At 43.5% G+C, this 15,952-nt stretch overlaps 1 protein-coding gene across 3 annotated transcripts in view; it reads left to right on the plus strand.

Moving 5' to 3' along the window:
* CEP112 (centrosomal protein 112) overlaps positions 1–14,340 on the plus strand; it is a 157,420-nt gene extending 143,080 nt beyond the window's left edge. For 2 of the 3 annotated variants that reach the window (XM_040081787.2, XM_040081788.2), the window contains 2 exons: positions 10,596–10,697; positions 14,040–14,340. In XM_040081787.2, coding sequence (XP_039937721.1) covers positions 10,596–10,697; positions 14,040–14,069 — 132 coding nt within the window. In that variant the 3' untranslated portion in view covers positions 14,070–14,340. Of the gene's footprint in view, positions 1–10,595; positions 10,698–13,058; positions 13,118–14,039 lie in introns of all 3 variants that reach the window. The other variant, XM_040081786.2, reaches the window with a different exon arrangement.
* The last annotated feature ends 1,612 nt before the right edge of the window (positions 14,341–15,952 follow it).

The following is a 15,952-nucleotide window of genomic DNA, read 5'->3' on the forward strand; positions in this document are numbered from 1 at the left end:
CTTTTCCATAAAGGTTGTTCTGTCTCTGGCCTGGTTTTCCAGTGCTGCTCTTCAAGAGCTGGAGTCCCAGAGCTGTACCTTCTTTCTTCAGGTCAAAATGTGGGATGTTTCCTTTAAAAATCAGATGTCCAGCTTCTTGAGACATAAGTAATTGTACTCATGGAAAGCGATAAACTGGCAGTAAATATGAAAACTATAATATATAGTTTCATATATATTGTTATTGAATGTATATGGCCACAAGACTGTTACAGCAGTCTGGGAAGGTTTCTGGCAAATTTGGGTGTGTCCAAACCATTTCCTTGCAAAGCAGCAGTGAAGTTTCTTATATCTCAGTCCTACATAACTGTGGGATCAGCTTCCTGTCCAGTGATCCCATTGTGTTCCCGTATCGTGGACTTTTGGAGTGAGTGTATCCCTTGGTTGTCTCTGATCTGTGCCTGGATCTAATGTGAGACAAGATTTCCTACTAAACATTATTTCTTAAGTCCTGTGGCTTTGTGCATTTGTCAATCATAGTTAAAAAATCCCCATTGTTCATGCAGGAGACTCTACATCCTGTGAATGTGTAATTAAGAATGACACACATCACTGAGAGCTTAATGAATCCAGGAATTTAGGCATGTGCAACAAGTTCTGTTAAATTGGGGCCTGTATAAAAATTCATGCAGTGATCTTTTTTTTCTTTTTTTTTTTTTCTACACTGCCTATATTTCTTTAGCATTCATTTATTTTCAAATTCTTTTTTGAAGGGTAATCACCCCAACTCAGTGTACTAAAAAGCTCCAAGAATCTGTCTTTTGGAAATTACACACAAGAATTTTCTCAGAAAAAAACCATCCTATTCTTATCATTCCTTGTTCTAATGTTTCTAGCCATAGATTTGGGTTGAGTATGATATAAAATTTGGGATAAAAGAGGAGAAAAAGTTCTTTGTGTTTGCAAGCAACTGAAGTAGCAACACTGCAGATACTCAAGCCATAGGGATAACTCCAAACAGTCAAGTCATAAATAGAGTTTTAAAGGAGATTCTGAGACAGAAAATCAATTATGTTCAATTCATTAATATTGCTGAGGAAATAAAGGAGAATGGCAATGGAAGTTTTCAGCCCTTTAATTTCTTTTTCCTAAAAAAGATTATAAAAGAAGGAGAAAGGAGTTATCTGAATGAGGATGTTACAGAAGTATTTGGCATAAAGTGGAGGAGCTTAGTTTAAGTGGATTTCACTCATGTTCAAATGAAAACAGGAGTGATAATTGTAAAAGAGCCATGATTCAAAAGCATTCAGCCAGTTTTCATTTCTAATGTTTATTATCCTGACTTCCTCGATTTTTTTATGACTGCTGGATATTTACCACATTCAGCCCAACGTACTGTTTCCATGCCAACTAAATAAATTTGTTCTCAGATGAATGCTGTGATGCATCCTTCTGAAATTTCGGTTGCTGTGTAGCACGGAGAAACTTCTAAGGTTTGCCACACCTTCTCCTTGGTGGGAATAGTGCTGCTGGCAGTGGATTTGTGGAGCTGGGAGCAAGGAATCAGTGAGACACAGATGAGCAGTAGACACTGATGTCCACGGTATGAGTCCCCAGTAGTTCTTAATCTGATGGCTGGAACACTTGAGTTATTAGCTCTTTAGTTTAGGGCTTTTTGGCCATATTTCTTCTTAGAAATTATCTAGTGGAAGTTGTTCCTGCCCACAGCAGCGGCTTTGAAACGAGATGATCTTTAATGTCCCTTCCAACCCCAACCATTCCATGATTCTGTGATTTTTAAAGGTCTCAGAGAGTTTCAAATACCCTCAGATGGCAGCCTGGGGTGCCTGCCTCAAATTCCCAGACTTTCTCAAAGTGTTGTCACTCTCAGAACATGTTACAGTCACCAAGAATCAGGCAAATAAGCTCTCAATTAGGATATTTAAAAGCCCAGGTTGGCTTTGTGGCCAGCTGCAGGTGAGGAGGGTGGAGGGAACGTTTGTGTCACCGAGCCAAGTGACGCTTTGGAAACTGAGATCCAACGAGGCAGCACGGGCTGGAGGTGGTGATGAAATTCTGCTGTTCGCTCCACTTGCTTCAACCCACGTCACTGAAACACTTCCAGAATTTCTCCCCCAGAGAGCCATTTCTGCTCCCACAGAAATAGGAAGCCCAGCCTGGATGTGGATGATCTTAAACCACGGCAGTGATTCACCGAGAGCAGCCCTTGCTGAGGCTCAGCAGCCTCTGGGGAAAATAGTAAGAACCTGAAAGAAATTTCCGCTGTGACTTTCAGGAACTGCACCACCAAATATTGTCACATTAAAATAGTTATTGCAGTTTCTCCTGTGACCAGCACGGATGGATGGATTTGAAGAGTGTTTTTGTGCAGTTCTGTGTGGCTGAGGAGGGACCTTGTGTCATCTCCATCCACTGCTCTGCTGACACCCCCAGCATTGGGGCCAGGAGGGACCTGTGTGTTTCAGCTGTTTTCCTACCATAAAACCTTGTGAAAAATGCAGGGGACCAACAGGCAGAGGGACATAGCTCCCCACAGACTGAGAATCTGCACAATAGAGGATTTCTTTTCTAACTACTTGCTGTAAGAAAATTTCAAATTTAAAGTCTTTTTATTGAAAAGAAGATGTTGGAGAACCACGGAGAAGCAGTGAAGAATCCGATGGGACTGAGCTCGGGCTCACTGCTCGGGCTCTTTGGCACACACAGACCACAGCATCCTGTTCTGGGGCGGTTCTGGGTCTCTTTTCAGCTTCCCAGTAGACTCTGGTGGGCAGGAATCACTCTGATCCTGGTTCTTTCTCTATCAGGCACCTTTCGTGGATATAGGAGCCCCATTGGTGTATGGCAGTGTTGATTTCGTAGGGTTTTGTTTGGGTTGGAAGGGACCTTAAAGTCCCACCATAGACCAGGTTACTCCAAGCCCAGTCTTGAACGCTTCCAGGGATGGGGCATTGTGGACTTTAGGTACCATAAATGTCCACAGACATTATTTAGAGCCCAATTCTAACACTTTTTATCATAGTAGGTGTCTACCTTATGCTCAAATCCATTGATATATTCATTAATCACTTTGATACAGCAGCACCCCTCAGTTTTTAATTAAGACTGAGATTGTCAGGATAAATCATGATTTTGCATTTGCCACGTTTTATATTTGTGTATCATTTCCTTTAATGGCGAGCTATGAAAGGAAAGAGATTTACAATGAATACAGTAAATTACTCTGTATAGCATGAGGTTTCAGATTAGCAGGAGGAGATAGAACCCGAGTTTCAAGCAGAGAAAAACAGCTTTGCAGGTGGGATTTGAAAGGAGCTGGAAATCAGCGGAGTTAAAAGTTCCCAGGAGCTCCATATGGCAGGAACTGCGGGAGAGGAGGCTCTCACCAACTGTGCAACTGTCAAAGGGAAGAGTCGAGGATAGTGGTGCATGTGTGGAAGTCAGTGATCAAATGTTAGCTTTGGTAATCAGACACAACTGGAAAATACACAAATATACACCTCCTGAACAGAACAGAATGAATTATTGGAGCTTGGTGGCCAGCTGGAGAAAGACAGCAAACAGAAAGTACAGGACAAGTAGTTAAAAGGGGAAAGGGAATTGTTGCCAGAAGAGAATAGAAGCATATGGCAGTGTGCAGGAATTGGAGAGTGTTTTAAAATGTCACTTTTCTTGCTCTTTGTCTAAATAATAGTGAATGAGAGAGATTGTCCTTTTAAGAGGACAGTACCTCACATTAAAGCATCTGTGGTTAGATTACAGATTATCCATGTAGGGAACTTCGCCCTTTCAGAAGCTGTTAAAGTAGGACTACAAGGAACAGTAATACTGCTGCTTAATGCAGGGAATTAAAAGGAAAAGGAAATGGGAATGTCTGGAGGAGCCAGTGGATGACAGATGAACAGAGCAGCAAAACCTCATCTCCAGTCGTGCTCCCAGCAATGCCTGTTCAATTAGAGAACTGTCCCAGTCTCTTCTTCTAGGAGATGGAGCTAAAAAGGACTGGGAAAGATCAACTTTATGGTGCTCTTTACCTTCATGTAAATTCTAAGCTACTATTTTGTTGTCAGTGTAATCAGCACCAAATGCCATCCATGGGAATTCCATCCGGGCAGCGCAGCCGTGTTTCTCCTGCACTGCCCATCCTTGCCCAGCCCTGAGGCTCTGCAAGCCTGGCAGCTGCTTTTCCACTTGAGACCCTGGTTGGATTTCTGTTCTTGGAAGTGGTGGTTGTAAAAGTAGGTTCTGATTATTATCTACAGAGCTTTGCTTGTTCACACGGTCGGTGTGAAAATCCAGGTCCTGATCCTGCTGCTGCTGAGCTCTGTCAGCCCTCGCTGGCCGTGGGGAGCACTGGGCACCTCCTGAACCAGGTACTGAAACCTCTCCCTGCTGATCCAGCCCGGATGGGAGGGGTTGTGTGCAAGGTGACACGTGCTGGAATGTAAAACTGAAGCACATAAATGTGTTCCAGCACAGCCGTGGTGTCAGAGGTGCTCAGAGCTTCATTTCAGACTTGATTATCCTGATAGCGCATTAGGGATGGCCAGAGGCAGAAATTAACCCCACGTGTTGGACCCGATGATCCTTGTGGGTCCCTTCCAGCCCAGAATATTCTGTGATTCCATGTTCTCGGCTTTGGCCCAGCAGCACTGGGGAGCAGCTGGGCTGGCTTGGGTCTGGTTCCTCTGGATCAGGGGGTGTCAGTGGGGTCACCCCGTGGAGGGGACAGCCCTCCTGCTGCTATCCCAACCTCCTGGGCCAGCGAAGGGACTGCAGTGACATGAGCTGAGAGGAAGAGTGCTGGGGAAACAAAGATGGCATCTGCCATGAGTCATCTGGAAGGAGAAGAAAATAAATCCGGGATCCTCCAAATCCCAGCTGGAACAATAGCAGAGCCCTGGAGAGGGGGAGGCTGAGAGAACAGCGTGAATTTTCTAGCCACAACATTCCTGGTTGTTCCGTGGTGTTGACAGTGAAAGCTTTTATTCCTCTCCAAGTCGTGTAGTCCCAGGAATGCTGTTCTTGCCATGTGCAACCCACTGGTGGGGTTTTTTTTCCAAAAGCTTCTTTTGCTGCTATGAATTATACAGACTCAGATTGCTTAACTACAACCAGAGGATTTTCCAGGTGGGAGATCTTGTTCGAGAAAAGAGAGATGGAAACACAAGCCACTGAAGTAATAAGGCCACTTGGATGCAGGTTGGGAAAAGAAAAAAAATGACCTGGAGCAGCAAACTCCGTGCCCAGCGAGGAGCTCGGCAGGGCTGGAGGTCCCCGTGGGTCAGTAAAACAACGAGGCAAAAATGTCTTGGATGCTGGGATGGGTTACTGGCTACAGACAGCCAAACAAAGGGGACAGCTGTGCCACCAATTTATCTTTTATTGGAACTGTCGGGATCAGGGGAGGTGCTCCAGCAGGATTTTCCCAGTGGAGAACAACATGGTGTTCACTTGACAAAATAACTTGCTCAGCTGATCTCGCCTGGTCGCTGTTTTCAGCTGAGCCAAGTCCGTGGGATTTATGGCGTTCATTACTTTTCTTAAGAACTCGAGAACATTTGTATCGAGTTGCACGCTGTTCCTCTAAATCTGGGAGAGCCATATTTCAATGGCCCTTGCACAGTGAGAGTCAGAATTGCCTCTGCCTGGAACCAGAGAGCATGTGGACTCGAAAGCGGCGGATATTCGCGTTCGGTGGTTTTCTGAAAAGACAAATGTGCAGACCCTGATCTTCACTGAGACAATTGATACATCATTGGATTCCTCATTAGGAAAAATCATTTCAGAAGATTCCAAGCTCCAGTTAAATGTTCCCTTACAACAGAGGCTGGAGGGATCTGAAATTCAAGGAAATTGCCAATTTTGGTTGGTTTGTTTGGGTTGGGGACATCGCTCAGCGTCCCCCAGGCCAGCTGAGGGAGGAAGGGGAACATCTGGACTCACAGAGGTTTTGTAGGAGTAGAGCTGTGCTCACTTAGACTTCAGGAGTGCTGAGAGGCAAAGGAGGAGTCCCTGCAAATAGGGAGGACACAAACAACAAGTGATTAATCATTCTTTGCATGTTTGTTTGGGGTTTTTGCTTGCATTTTGGTTTTTATTTTTTGGTGGGTTCTTTGGTTGTTTGTTTCTGTTGATTAGGGGTTTTCTTTAATTGGGATGGCATTGCAATGTTTTGTCCTTCACTTGCCTTTTCACATTGCTTCAGCAGTCTTCACCTGAATGAAGCTGACCTATGCAATAATATTATTATTATTAATAATAATAATATTAGTAATAGTAATTAATTATTATTACTGCCACCTTCATTTAGAAGGACAAGACTTTATTCTGAGATTAAATCATCTCCCTAAGACTGAAGGGGTTATTTTTAGGCTTTTGGAACCCTCACCTCTCTTCAGACTTATTGCAGCAGATCTTTCCTGTCTCCATTCAGAGATGTTGCAGAACAGATCCATAACCTTTTTAAAGAGGTTTTTTCTTTTAAACAGCATTATAGCACAGAACTGTTGATATACGAAAGGATTTAAGAGAGACAGGAAATTACTTTTCTCATCTTATTCACTCTTAAACATGGGGAAAATTTGAAACAACTAAAAGATCCTAATTATGCCTTTTGGTCACTATCCTAGTATTCCCTGGCACACATTATCCTGCATAAATATTATAGACAGGCAGAAATTAAGATAGTAAAAAAGCCACAACACCCTCGTTGAAACAACTATCTTTTGATTCTTATCTGACATAAACACAAAATTAACTTCATGCCCTTCAAGACAAGATTTTTTTTTTTTTTAAGGTACTTGAACAACTTTATTTGGTCCCTTCATTTACTTCAGTGTTTCTTTTGTAGTTTTCTTACGCGTCCCTAGTTCAGACAAAGTCATTTACAGCAGGAAGATCTGGAGAAGATTGTATTTGTTTGGGGTTTTTGAAATTTGGATTTTTTGGTTTTTATGAGATGGGTATTTTGCACCAGGGATGAACCCAGCATCACAGAACTGTGGGATGTAAGGAGGGAAGAGCTGGCTATTGGGAGCCTGAGCAGGATCTGGTGGAGGGGATGGAAGGGACACAGAACACCCTGTGCTTTGCAGGCTGGTGGTAGCACATGGCTAAAATTCATCTGGTCACCTTGGAGACGCCGCAGTTCTCCTGGATGTGCTTGGGTTGTTTCTTTCAGAAAGGAAGGGGAGAGACTGGGGCACAGCGAGGAGCCAATGGAGCTTGTTCCTGTGCTCCCACCCGCCCCTAATCCAGCCTCCAAACATCCTTCTGAGGTTTGCAGAGAGGATGAGTGCCTGCAGGACTGAGCTGTGCCAGCAGAAGACTCCTGGGAGTAGCAAAATTGAAGCTGATTTCGCAGTAGAGCCCAGGGAAGTGGTTGCCACCATCCCTGGAGGGATTGCAGAGGTGTGTGGACGTGGTGCTGGGGGACCCTGGCAGGGCTGGTTCATGGTTGGACTTGATCTTAAAGGCTTTTTCCGGCCTAAATAATTCTGTGATTCTGCTGATAAGCACTGGGTTGGTTGGTTTGGGAAGCTCAGGTTTGGATATTTGTCTTCTGGGCATCAAACCCAGCTTTTCCCTCTTTGAGAATGGTCAATACCTGACACAATTTCAGTGTAGTCTGTGAAATTCCAAGTCCCCTGCTTTTTGCATCACTTTACATAATTGTGTCACTATTTAGCTCTTCTTTTTTTACATTTACCACATGACCAATCACACATGAGCTACGTGTGGCAGCTTCAGCTTTCTGCTGACACCAAGGATGATTGATGGTCGAACTCCAAACCTCATATATTAGCCACCAACCTGAATAAACAAAGACCAGTGTGGCAGCCTAATATTAAAAGCTATAAAACCTTCCTGGGGGTTCATGGATTAAATCAGCTCACCGAAATGAATTTTCAAGGGAAAAAATAAAGCTTTCTCAGGACTGAAGAAAAACGAACACAAGTAAATGAAATAGAGCCATCCTTATCCAGCTGACTAAAGCCCTCCTGAGGGATGAAGAATTGCAATTTTAAACATCCCTCAAGAGTGCAAGAGGAGACTCAGTATTTGTGGATCCTAGGGAGGCAGCTTGAGGCTATAAAAGAACAAAAAAGCCTTTAAGGCGCAAAACCCCCTATCCCTGCAGACATAGCTTTCATTGGTGAAAAATAAGTGTTAAAAAATAAAAACCTTCTGCCATTAAAATGAGTACCCATTGGGCCACTGGATGTTATTTTTCGGTTGTAAGGAGTGATTTAGATTTTTGCCATGCGCTATTTTAATCTCTTGGGTCAATAAACCTTGATAGTGACTTCAGCCAAAAGTACCAGCAGGTTGTTTACCATAACACGGCAGGAAACAGCTGGGCACTTATTTTCATCTTATTTTCATCTTATTGTGAAGCAATTACCAGTGAGCAGAGCTGAGAAGTAGCATGTTTTGTCTGCTCAAACAAGTTGGAATTGTACCCAAAAGAACAGGTTTCGCCGCAAAAAAAATTGCATGTCTTGTTTCTGAAACAGAGTCAGGGATCAGCCCCAAGCCAAGCTGCAGCTACCAGGGCTTGTTTCTCATTTTTCTCTCCATTCTCACCTGACCCGGTAAGATATCTCCATACTTTAAAGCAAAATACATTATTTCTTCCTGGCTTTCTGAGAAACACCTTTGTCAAAAGGGACTGATCCTCTGCTGCTCTGCAAAGCTAATAACAAATGTTCCCAGCATTGTGAAAGCACTTACTTAGAGGACAATGTAGATTAAACTGTTAAAACCAGTGACCTGGTTGCAAGGAAACTCTTGCACAATTAGAAAATGACTATTTCCCTCACAGAGCTGCATTAAAACTTCTGTTGCACCTGCATATTGGTCAGGTGATCATCCAGAGCCTCTTACCCATTAAATAGATCGTTATTAATCAAAGTTTAGGAAATAAAAGCATTTTGCTGCTCTGGCTGCCTGTTTCTGGTCTCGTCTCACCAAGAATAAATGGAACATGTTGAATCAACTGAAATATATGTTTCTGCTCTATCAAGGTCCCCACCCAAATGAGCTGTTGGCTCAGAAAATATTTATCCTGGCAGACCACTTGTGCATAACTTTGGAAGCCTTGATAGAAATAGTAGCATGAATTTATTGGTGTAGCTCTCAAAAACATAAATTTTGATCGCTGGCTTATACACAAGCGGAGTTCAAACGAGGTTTCCTGTCTCACCTATCTTTTTTTTTTTTTCCCCCCTTCAGATTTGCATAATGGCATCACTTCCTTGTAGTTCCCAAGGAAAGCCTCTAATTGCCCATTTGCATAGAGATTTGGCGATTCCTCCTGCCTGTCGGGGTGACTCAGAGGAAGAATTTTCCTAACGTTTCATCAGATTGTTTTATTCCTTTTGTATTGATAATTGCATGCTGCATAATGCGGCTTCTGGCGTGAGCTGCTTTTCCCATGGGATGGTGCCGGGATGAACTTGGCCTCGGGTTCTCACGTGTGGGAGCTCTGGGAGCTCTGGGAGCTGGGATTTTGGCTTCTTCAGGTGTGAGGCTGAGGGTTGGATTTGTGGTTGCAGTGGTGGATTTCTGCCATTTGGGAATGAAAAGCCAGCACCAAATGGTGTTGGGGAGAACAACAAAAAAAAAAGATTCCATTTGAAAGTTTCGAGATATTTTATGAGTTAATCTGATATCGAAGCCCTTTGATCCTTTATTTACATATTCAGCTGCTAATCCAGAAAAGCACCAAAGTCCTTGCTTAATTGGAATCAAGCAGTTAATCCTTTTGGGAGTTAAGTACAGATGTGAGGCCCTGATTCAACCAAGTAGGAACGTGACGGGCTGACCTGAACCACACTCCCCAAATTACCCCAGGTCAAAACTCATCAGATCCAACCACTCTGGAGAGATAAGAAGCACAGCCCTTCCATCTGATCTCTCTTCATGTAACTCTGCTCTGTATCTCCTGTTTACTCAGCATCTGTTAAATAAAGCTGCAGATGAAAATTTCCCCCTATTCAAACTCCTCGTTTTGGGGTCTGAGATGCTCAAATCTACTCATTGAAAGTTCTGTAGTCTCCATGGAGCTGAGGAAGACACAAAGTGCAATGAAAAATTGTTGCAGGATGAGGAATAATAATAAAAAGTCCACAAAAGCACCCAGAAGTTGAGAAATTTTGTGAAATGTATCGTGGAAAGCAGTAATTCACCTTGTCTAAAGGAGCAAGGGACAAATGTCACCCAACGACCTGGTTCAGATCCCACCAAAAACAAACGGAAAACTTCTGGCCATCCATTTGCAAGGTCAGTCTGTATAAACACTCAGTTCAGATGGATTTAAGAATGAATATTGCTCCTTTTTTTTTTTTCCCCTTTCCATGTATACTTTTATTCTTATGTTTTCTTTTGCCTTTCTTTGTCTCTTTTACCTCTTTTGTTCTTTACAGGTCATCTCTGATCTTTCTTCTCTCTCCTTCCCTCTCCCTTTTGATAGCACAATTAATCCTGTGTTTATTTGACCTCCAATTTGAGCAAAAGAAGCAAAAAAAAAAAATAATCACAGCATCTTAGAGCAGCCGTCTCTATATAAAATTCTCTCTGTTCTGTTGCAGTTGATTACTATACGGGAAGAATATGAAAAAATACTCAAAGGGCTGATGCCAGCATCTTCCAAAAAGGAACTTGAAGACACCATTTCATCTTTGAAATCTCAGGTAAATTCTTATTCTTCAGCATTTTGGGCTGGATAAAAGCCATCTTTTCTACACAGTTATGACCATCTGAAATTTGGTCAAAAATACTGAATAACAAAACCAAATTATGGCAGCACTCACATGCTTCTCACTCAGTGTCCTATTTCACAAAACTTTTCTCCTCCAGTTTGAGAGCTACCATATTGTATTTTTTGATCCCAGACTTTTCTTCCAGGAAAAGCTGTGCTTTATTCAGTATTAGGGGTTTTTCCTCAGCCCTTCAGATGCAGCTCACTGTTGCCTTTCATCTTCCTTACACTGTTTCTCCTGAAGGAATAATTTAAAGGCTGCCTATAAAGGGCAAAGAAGAGGATTAGAAATAATTTTATTTTCTTTCCAGCCTATGTAATAAAGCAAATTGGATATTTTTGAAGATATTTGTCTAAATGATCACTGTGATATTTTTACATTTTCCTATATAAAGAGGCCCTGTAATGTTTTGTCTCGAATACTGCTAACCACCAGTTCTTCTAGATTAATGCAGAATCAGAACGATTTCTATGAACTAGACTATTAAATTTCCTAATAGGAATATCTAAATGTCATTGGAAATAGGGAACTGCTGATTAATTGGGTGTGTTTCTCACACATGGTTCCCACAGAAGTTATTTGGGGCTTTTCTATTCAGTGTATTGGGAGCTGGAATAAAACAAAATATCATCATTGCCTGAACTCCAGTGAGAAAGGATTAATAGCCATAAAGAAGGGTGATCATAGCTGTGGAATAATGGGAATCCAAGGAAAACGCCACCAGTGTTTGCAGGACTGTGCATGTAACCGAGCTGGGAAGGACTGGGATCTGGGATCTGGGATCTGGGATCTGGGATCTGTCCTGGCTGAAGGGAAGAGCTGGCACAAGGACAGTGCCAGGCTGGTGGCTCAGAGCTGCCCTGAGCTCTGGGAAGAGCAGAAACCTGAGACATGGAGTACAAGTTTAGGCCCATTATCATCACATCCTTATGCCAATTTTCAGGACCATTTTTCAAGAAATTCTTGATCTACAACATCTCATTTCTCCTTTTTACACAACCTTCTACATGGAGATAATTAGTAATTTCATGTATTTGGGTTTTTTTCCCTTTTTTTCTCTTTGCAATGCATAAGAGTTATTCCATAGCATATTTTTGCTCTGCATGAGACACTTCCTCTGGCAGAGGCCACCTTCAATGGAAGCAGGAAATTTTCACAGTGGAAACTCAACATTTCTATGTGCAAGGAGTGACACAACTTCAGCACTCTGATTGTAAACATTCTGCTTCCACCTCAAGGGATCCCTAATGGAAGTGATGCTCTTTCTCATTTAAATAGTTGTGGGAAATAAAGAGTTAAGGGTCTACTAGGGAGATCTATTTCCAGTTCATAGTAAAAAGCTATTTTTAAAGACTCCTAAAAGGACTCTCAGCACTGCCTGGTAGGAAGCATCACTCTGAGCTAATACAAGAATTCCACACCTTTTAATGAGTTGAAAAAAATAAAAAAACCTAGAATCTGATATCCACCTGCAGAGCTTCTGTAAACAGCAGCAGCATTTCAAAGGAGTAAAAGTAACTGCACACATGAAAACCTGGGTGCTCTCCCAGAAATCCATCGCTGCTGGCTGCGTTTCCACACGCGCTGGCGTCGGAGACCGCTCGGGGAGCTGGGCTCTCTCTGAAGCACAGGTGTCCTGCTCTTTGAAAATTGTTGAAATTCCTGTTCGAAAACATCAGACAAGAAGGGCACTGGAATCCCTGCACCTGTCAGGATTATTTATTGTTGGAGGAGGATGAAGAGGATAGGCTGGGTAAAAGCACCGCGCGGGGATAAAAATAAACAGCAGGAAAAGAAAATACTCGAGGCTTGGGTGAAGTTTTCTAAACGTGTTGCTAAATATAAAGGATTTGCTGCCTGATTGTCTGCTCCTGGTGAGATGGCCAACGGGGGATGCAGTGTGTTAATGAGCATTAATTCTCATACACTTGGGGAACAGGTGAGTGCCTTCATCACAAGAGCAAAAAGTGCAGGGATCAGAGCACAGGAATCCCATGGGAGCTACCAGGAGAACGGGAGCTCCCAAGCCCTTGCACAACCCAGATGGTGCCGCCAGCTGGGTGTAACAGCGGGTTCAACTCTGCTCCTGAAGGAGTAGAGAATGCACAGCCAGAGCAGAGCCAGGGAAGCCAAGAGAACAGTCTTCTATTAAATATTCGTTCTTCTACGCAGCTCAAGTGTTACTGCATTTTATTTAGGCAGGAGAGACCAGAAAATTTCCTGTTACGAAATGAGCGCAAATATATTAGTTGGAATTTTGTACCCTGTTTTCATGTGGGATGTGTTTTACAGGTAAGTTTTCTGCAGAAAAGAGTCCTCCAGGAAGACCTGAACGCCTACCACGCCAAAAAGTACGGGATTATCTTTAATCAACTCGTACCATTTCACACCTGCGGGTCCCAGTTCTTCAAGTCTTACGGCTTAATTCAAACCCTCCAACATGGGTGCAGTTTGAAAAGCTCCTTTTTTTCAGTAAACAAGCGTCTGAGACGTTTTCCCCGGTGCTTAGTCAGTACTGCTAGAGCAAGATTAGAGAAGCTGCAGGTGCTTTGCAAGTCTGGGCTTTGCCTGCGCGTTGAGGATGAGGCGGCGGCTCCTGCACAGCTGCGGCTCTGCGGTGATGCCACCTCCTTTAAAGATAGAAAACAATGATGCAAGGCAGATTATTACAGATCACATCTTCAAAGGACCGGATCTCCATGAGCCTGAGCTGCTCCTCTTTTTTTCTTTTTTCTTTCTTACTTTTTTTTTTTTTTTTTTTTTTTTTTTGAGACGTTTACGCCCTCCAATATAAATTATGGCAAGTGCTGCAGCCATAAAAAGCCTGGCTGTGCCTTTAGAGTAAGTGATTCACATGGAGAGGTGAGTACAAGGAGTCTTCCTAGGAAAGCCACTCCATCTTTCCTGTTTTTATAGACATTGGTGGTGTTTCCTATCTCATGTGAGGGTTTCTGCACATTTCTAAGAATGTGTGCTCATAAAAATAGCGTCAGCATTTGTGAGATATTTAAACAACTGTGAGAAAGTTATAGCAGTGTGAGAGCTCTGTGAAAATACTAATCCTAAATTGTTTGTTAGCAGGAATTAGCTAAAGCTAACTGGAAACTGAAAATGTCATAGATCCTTGGTAATAAGTCCAGCACAGGTAGCTTTGTTAGATAAATAGAAAGCTCCAGACCCGCTGCCCACTGGACCCAGCCCTGCTTTCAGCCTTTTGTGTTTTTTATAATAAAAATAACGAGGTGTAACTGACAAAAATCTCTTCCTTTTCAGGTAACTGATGGATCGGTGGGATCTCTGTGATTGCCAAATGGACTGCTTTGAATAGGTTTGAAGATTTGGCTCTTGTAAATTATAATGCAAAGATTAGTGGTTCTTTTGTTAGCACAAAAAAAATGAACTTCATGAAAACATATTCATAGCTCATGCCAGTATGGATTTTGTTGTATCTTCCTTCCATTATTTTTTTATCATTATTTTATTACAGATTTATGCTTTTGATACACAGTTTGACGCCATGCTGAGCTCGCTTACCGAGCAAGTAGACTTTGCTCTACTAATATTTTTTACTCCTTCTCAATACCATTTTTTTTCACTTTTAAACATGAATAAAACCTCATTTTCTATTATTATTATTATTATTGTTATCGTCCAAGATATTTTAACATATTTTGACATTGTTCTGTGTCCATGTGTTTACATAACATTAAAATATTATTATTTTCTTATCTTTTTGTTTTGACATTATTGTCCTGCTTGAGCATCTCACTCACCTCAGTAGCCAGGGCAGTTTTGTGTGGCTTTGTGGGAATGTGTGCTGTGTTTCAAGGGATTATTTGGCACAAGGATAAGAGCACCATGGTGGCACTGCAGGCAGCTCTGGCTGTCGGTGGGGTTGGGTACTCTGGGCACAGGGAATTCCTTCCTCATGGGCTGATAACACAGCCATGGGTGTTGTTGGAAAAGTCATGAGTGATACGGCCTTGGCGCCACGTGGGCGTGTGCGGCTCTCTGCGACAATCCCGGCAAGTCTGAGCAGATTCCAGAGGGTTTTCTGGGATGAGGTTTGAGGGGCAATGGGAAGCTGAAGGACCTGGTCAGCCCTCAGAGCCATGGGGCAGTGCTGGGATCTCCACAGCCATCCACTGGAACATTTGGAATGTGTTCATTTAGATCTGCCGAGCACGCGAATGGCTTTGGTTTTCCTGGGCACCATCCTGCCAGTGGTGTTGGGATCAAGGCACAGTGCTTGAGAAGAGGCCAGAAATTCCTGCTCCGAGTCCAGCTGTGGCCCTGGCAGCACCAGTGCAACCCTGCTGGTGGGGATGGCCGCCTCTCCTGCCTCACCACGGTGTCACCAGCACTCCCGCGCCGCATCTTGGGCGAAAGTTGACGGCTCCCGCTCCCTGGAGTGCCGTGGTGGAGGCGGCTGTGCCGCCAAGCCCCAGCTCACCAGCTGGGCTCTTATCTGCTCCTGGCACCGAGATCAAGGAGGAGAGGCTTTGGCAGGCTGGCTCCATCCACCCCTCCTCCTGGCAGCGCCGGCACGCTCCGTGCCAAACCCCGGCTCCGGCTCTGGCTGCTTTGGTTGTCAGCCCAGTCAGGGCCTGGGCAGGTTTTCCACCTTCCTTGAATCAACAAGTGATTCTTCTAATTACAGATAAGGCTCCTCTGATAAAGGAGGAGGTGCTGTGGCAGGTGCCACAAAGCCTCGCCTGGGGGAACGGGAGATGGAGGAGCAGGAATTGTTGGGATGCACTGAGCTAATTGTGGGCAGTAAAATGTTTTTACCCTGAAAGGTGCAGGGCAGTGGTGGCTGGGCTCTGCAGGAGGAACAGGCTGTGGGCACTGGATGGACCCACTGGGCATGGCCCCGTGTCCAAACAGCAGAGGTGGGGACAGTGACAACTCTTCTCATGCCTTAGGGAAATGAGGCATCTCTGATTCTGCTTCTCCGCTTGTGTTTAATTGTTAAATCCGAGTGGGTTTAGTGCTTCTGACAGCACGAAGGGGTGTACATCCATAAAGAAACACACAGACGCTCTTCTCGCTACTTGAATTCCTGAATTTCCTTCTTTTTGGTGGAATTGGGTTGCTGATGTCACTGATGATCATCAAGCAGTTTCGGAAAAGCAGATGTTGGTCAATCGGGGGGTTTCAAAACTGGTGTGAAACTCTCTCCAGCA

This window comes from Hirundo rustica, chromosome 18, assembly GCF_015227805.2.
Source record: "Hirundo rustica isolate bHirRus1 chromosome 18, bHirRus1.pri.v3, whole genome shotgun sequence".
NCBI lineage: Eukaryota > Metazoa > Chordata > Aves > Passeriformes > Hirundinidae > Hirundo > Hirundo rustica.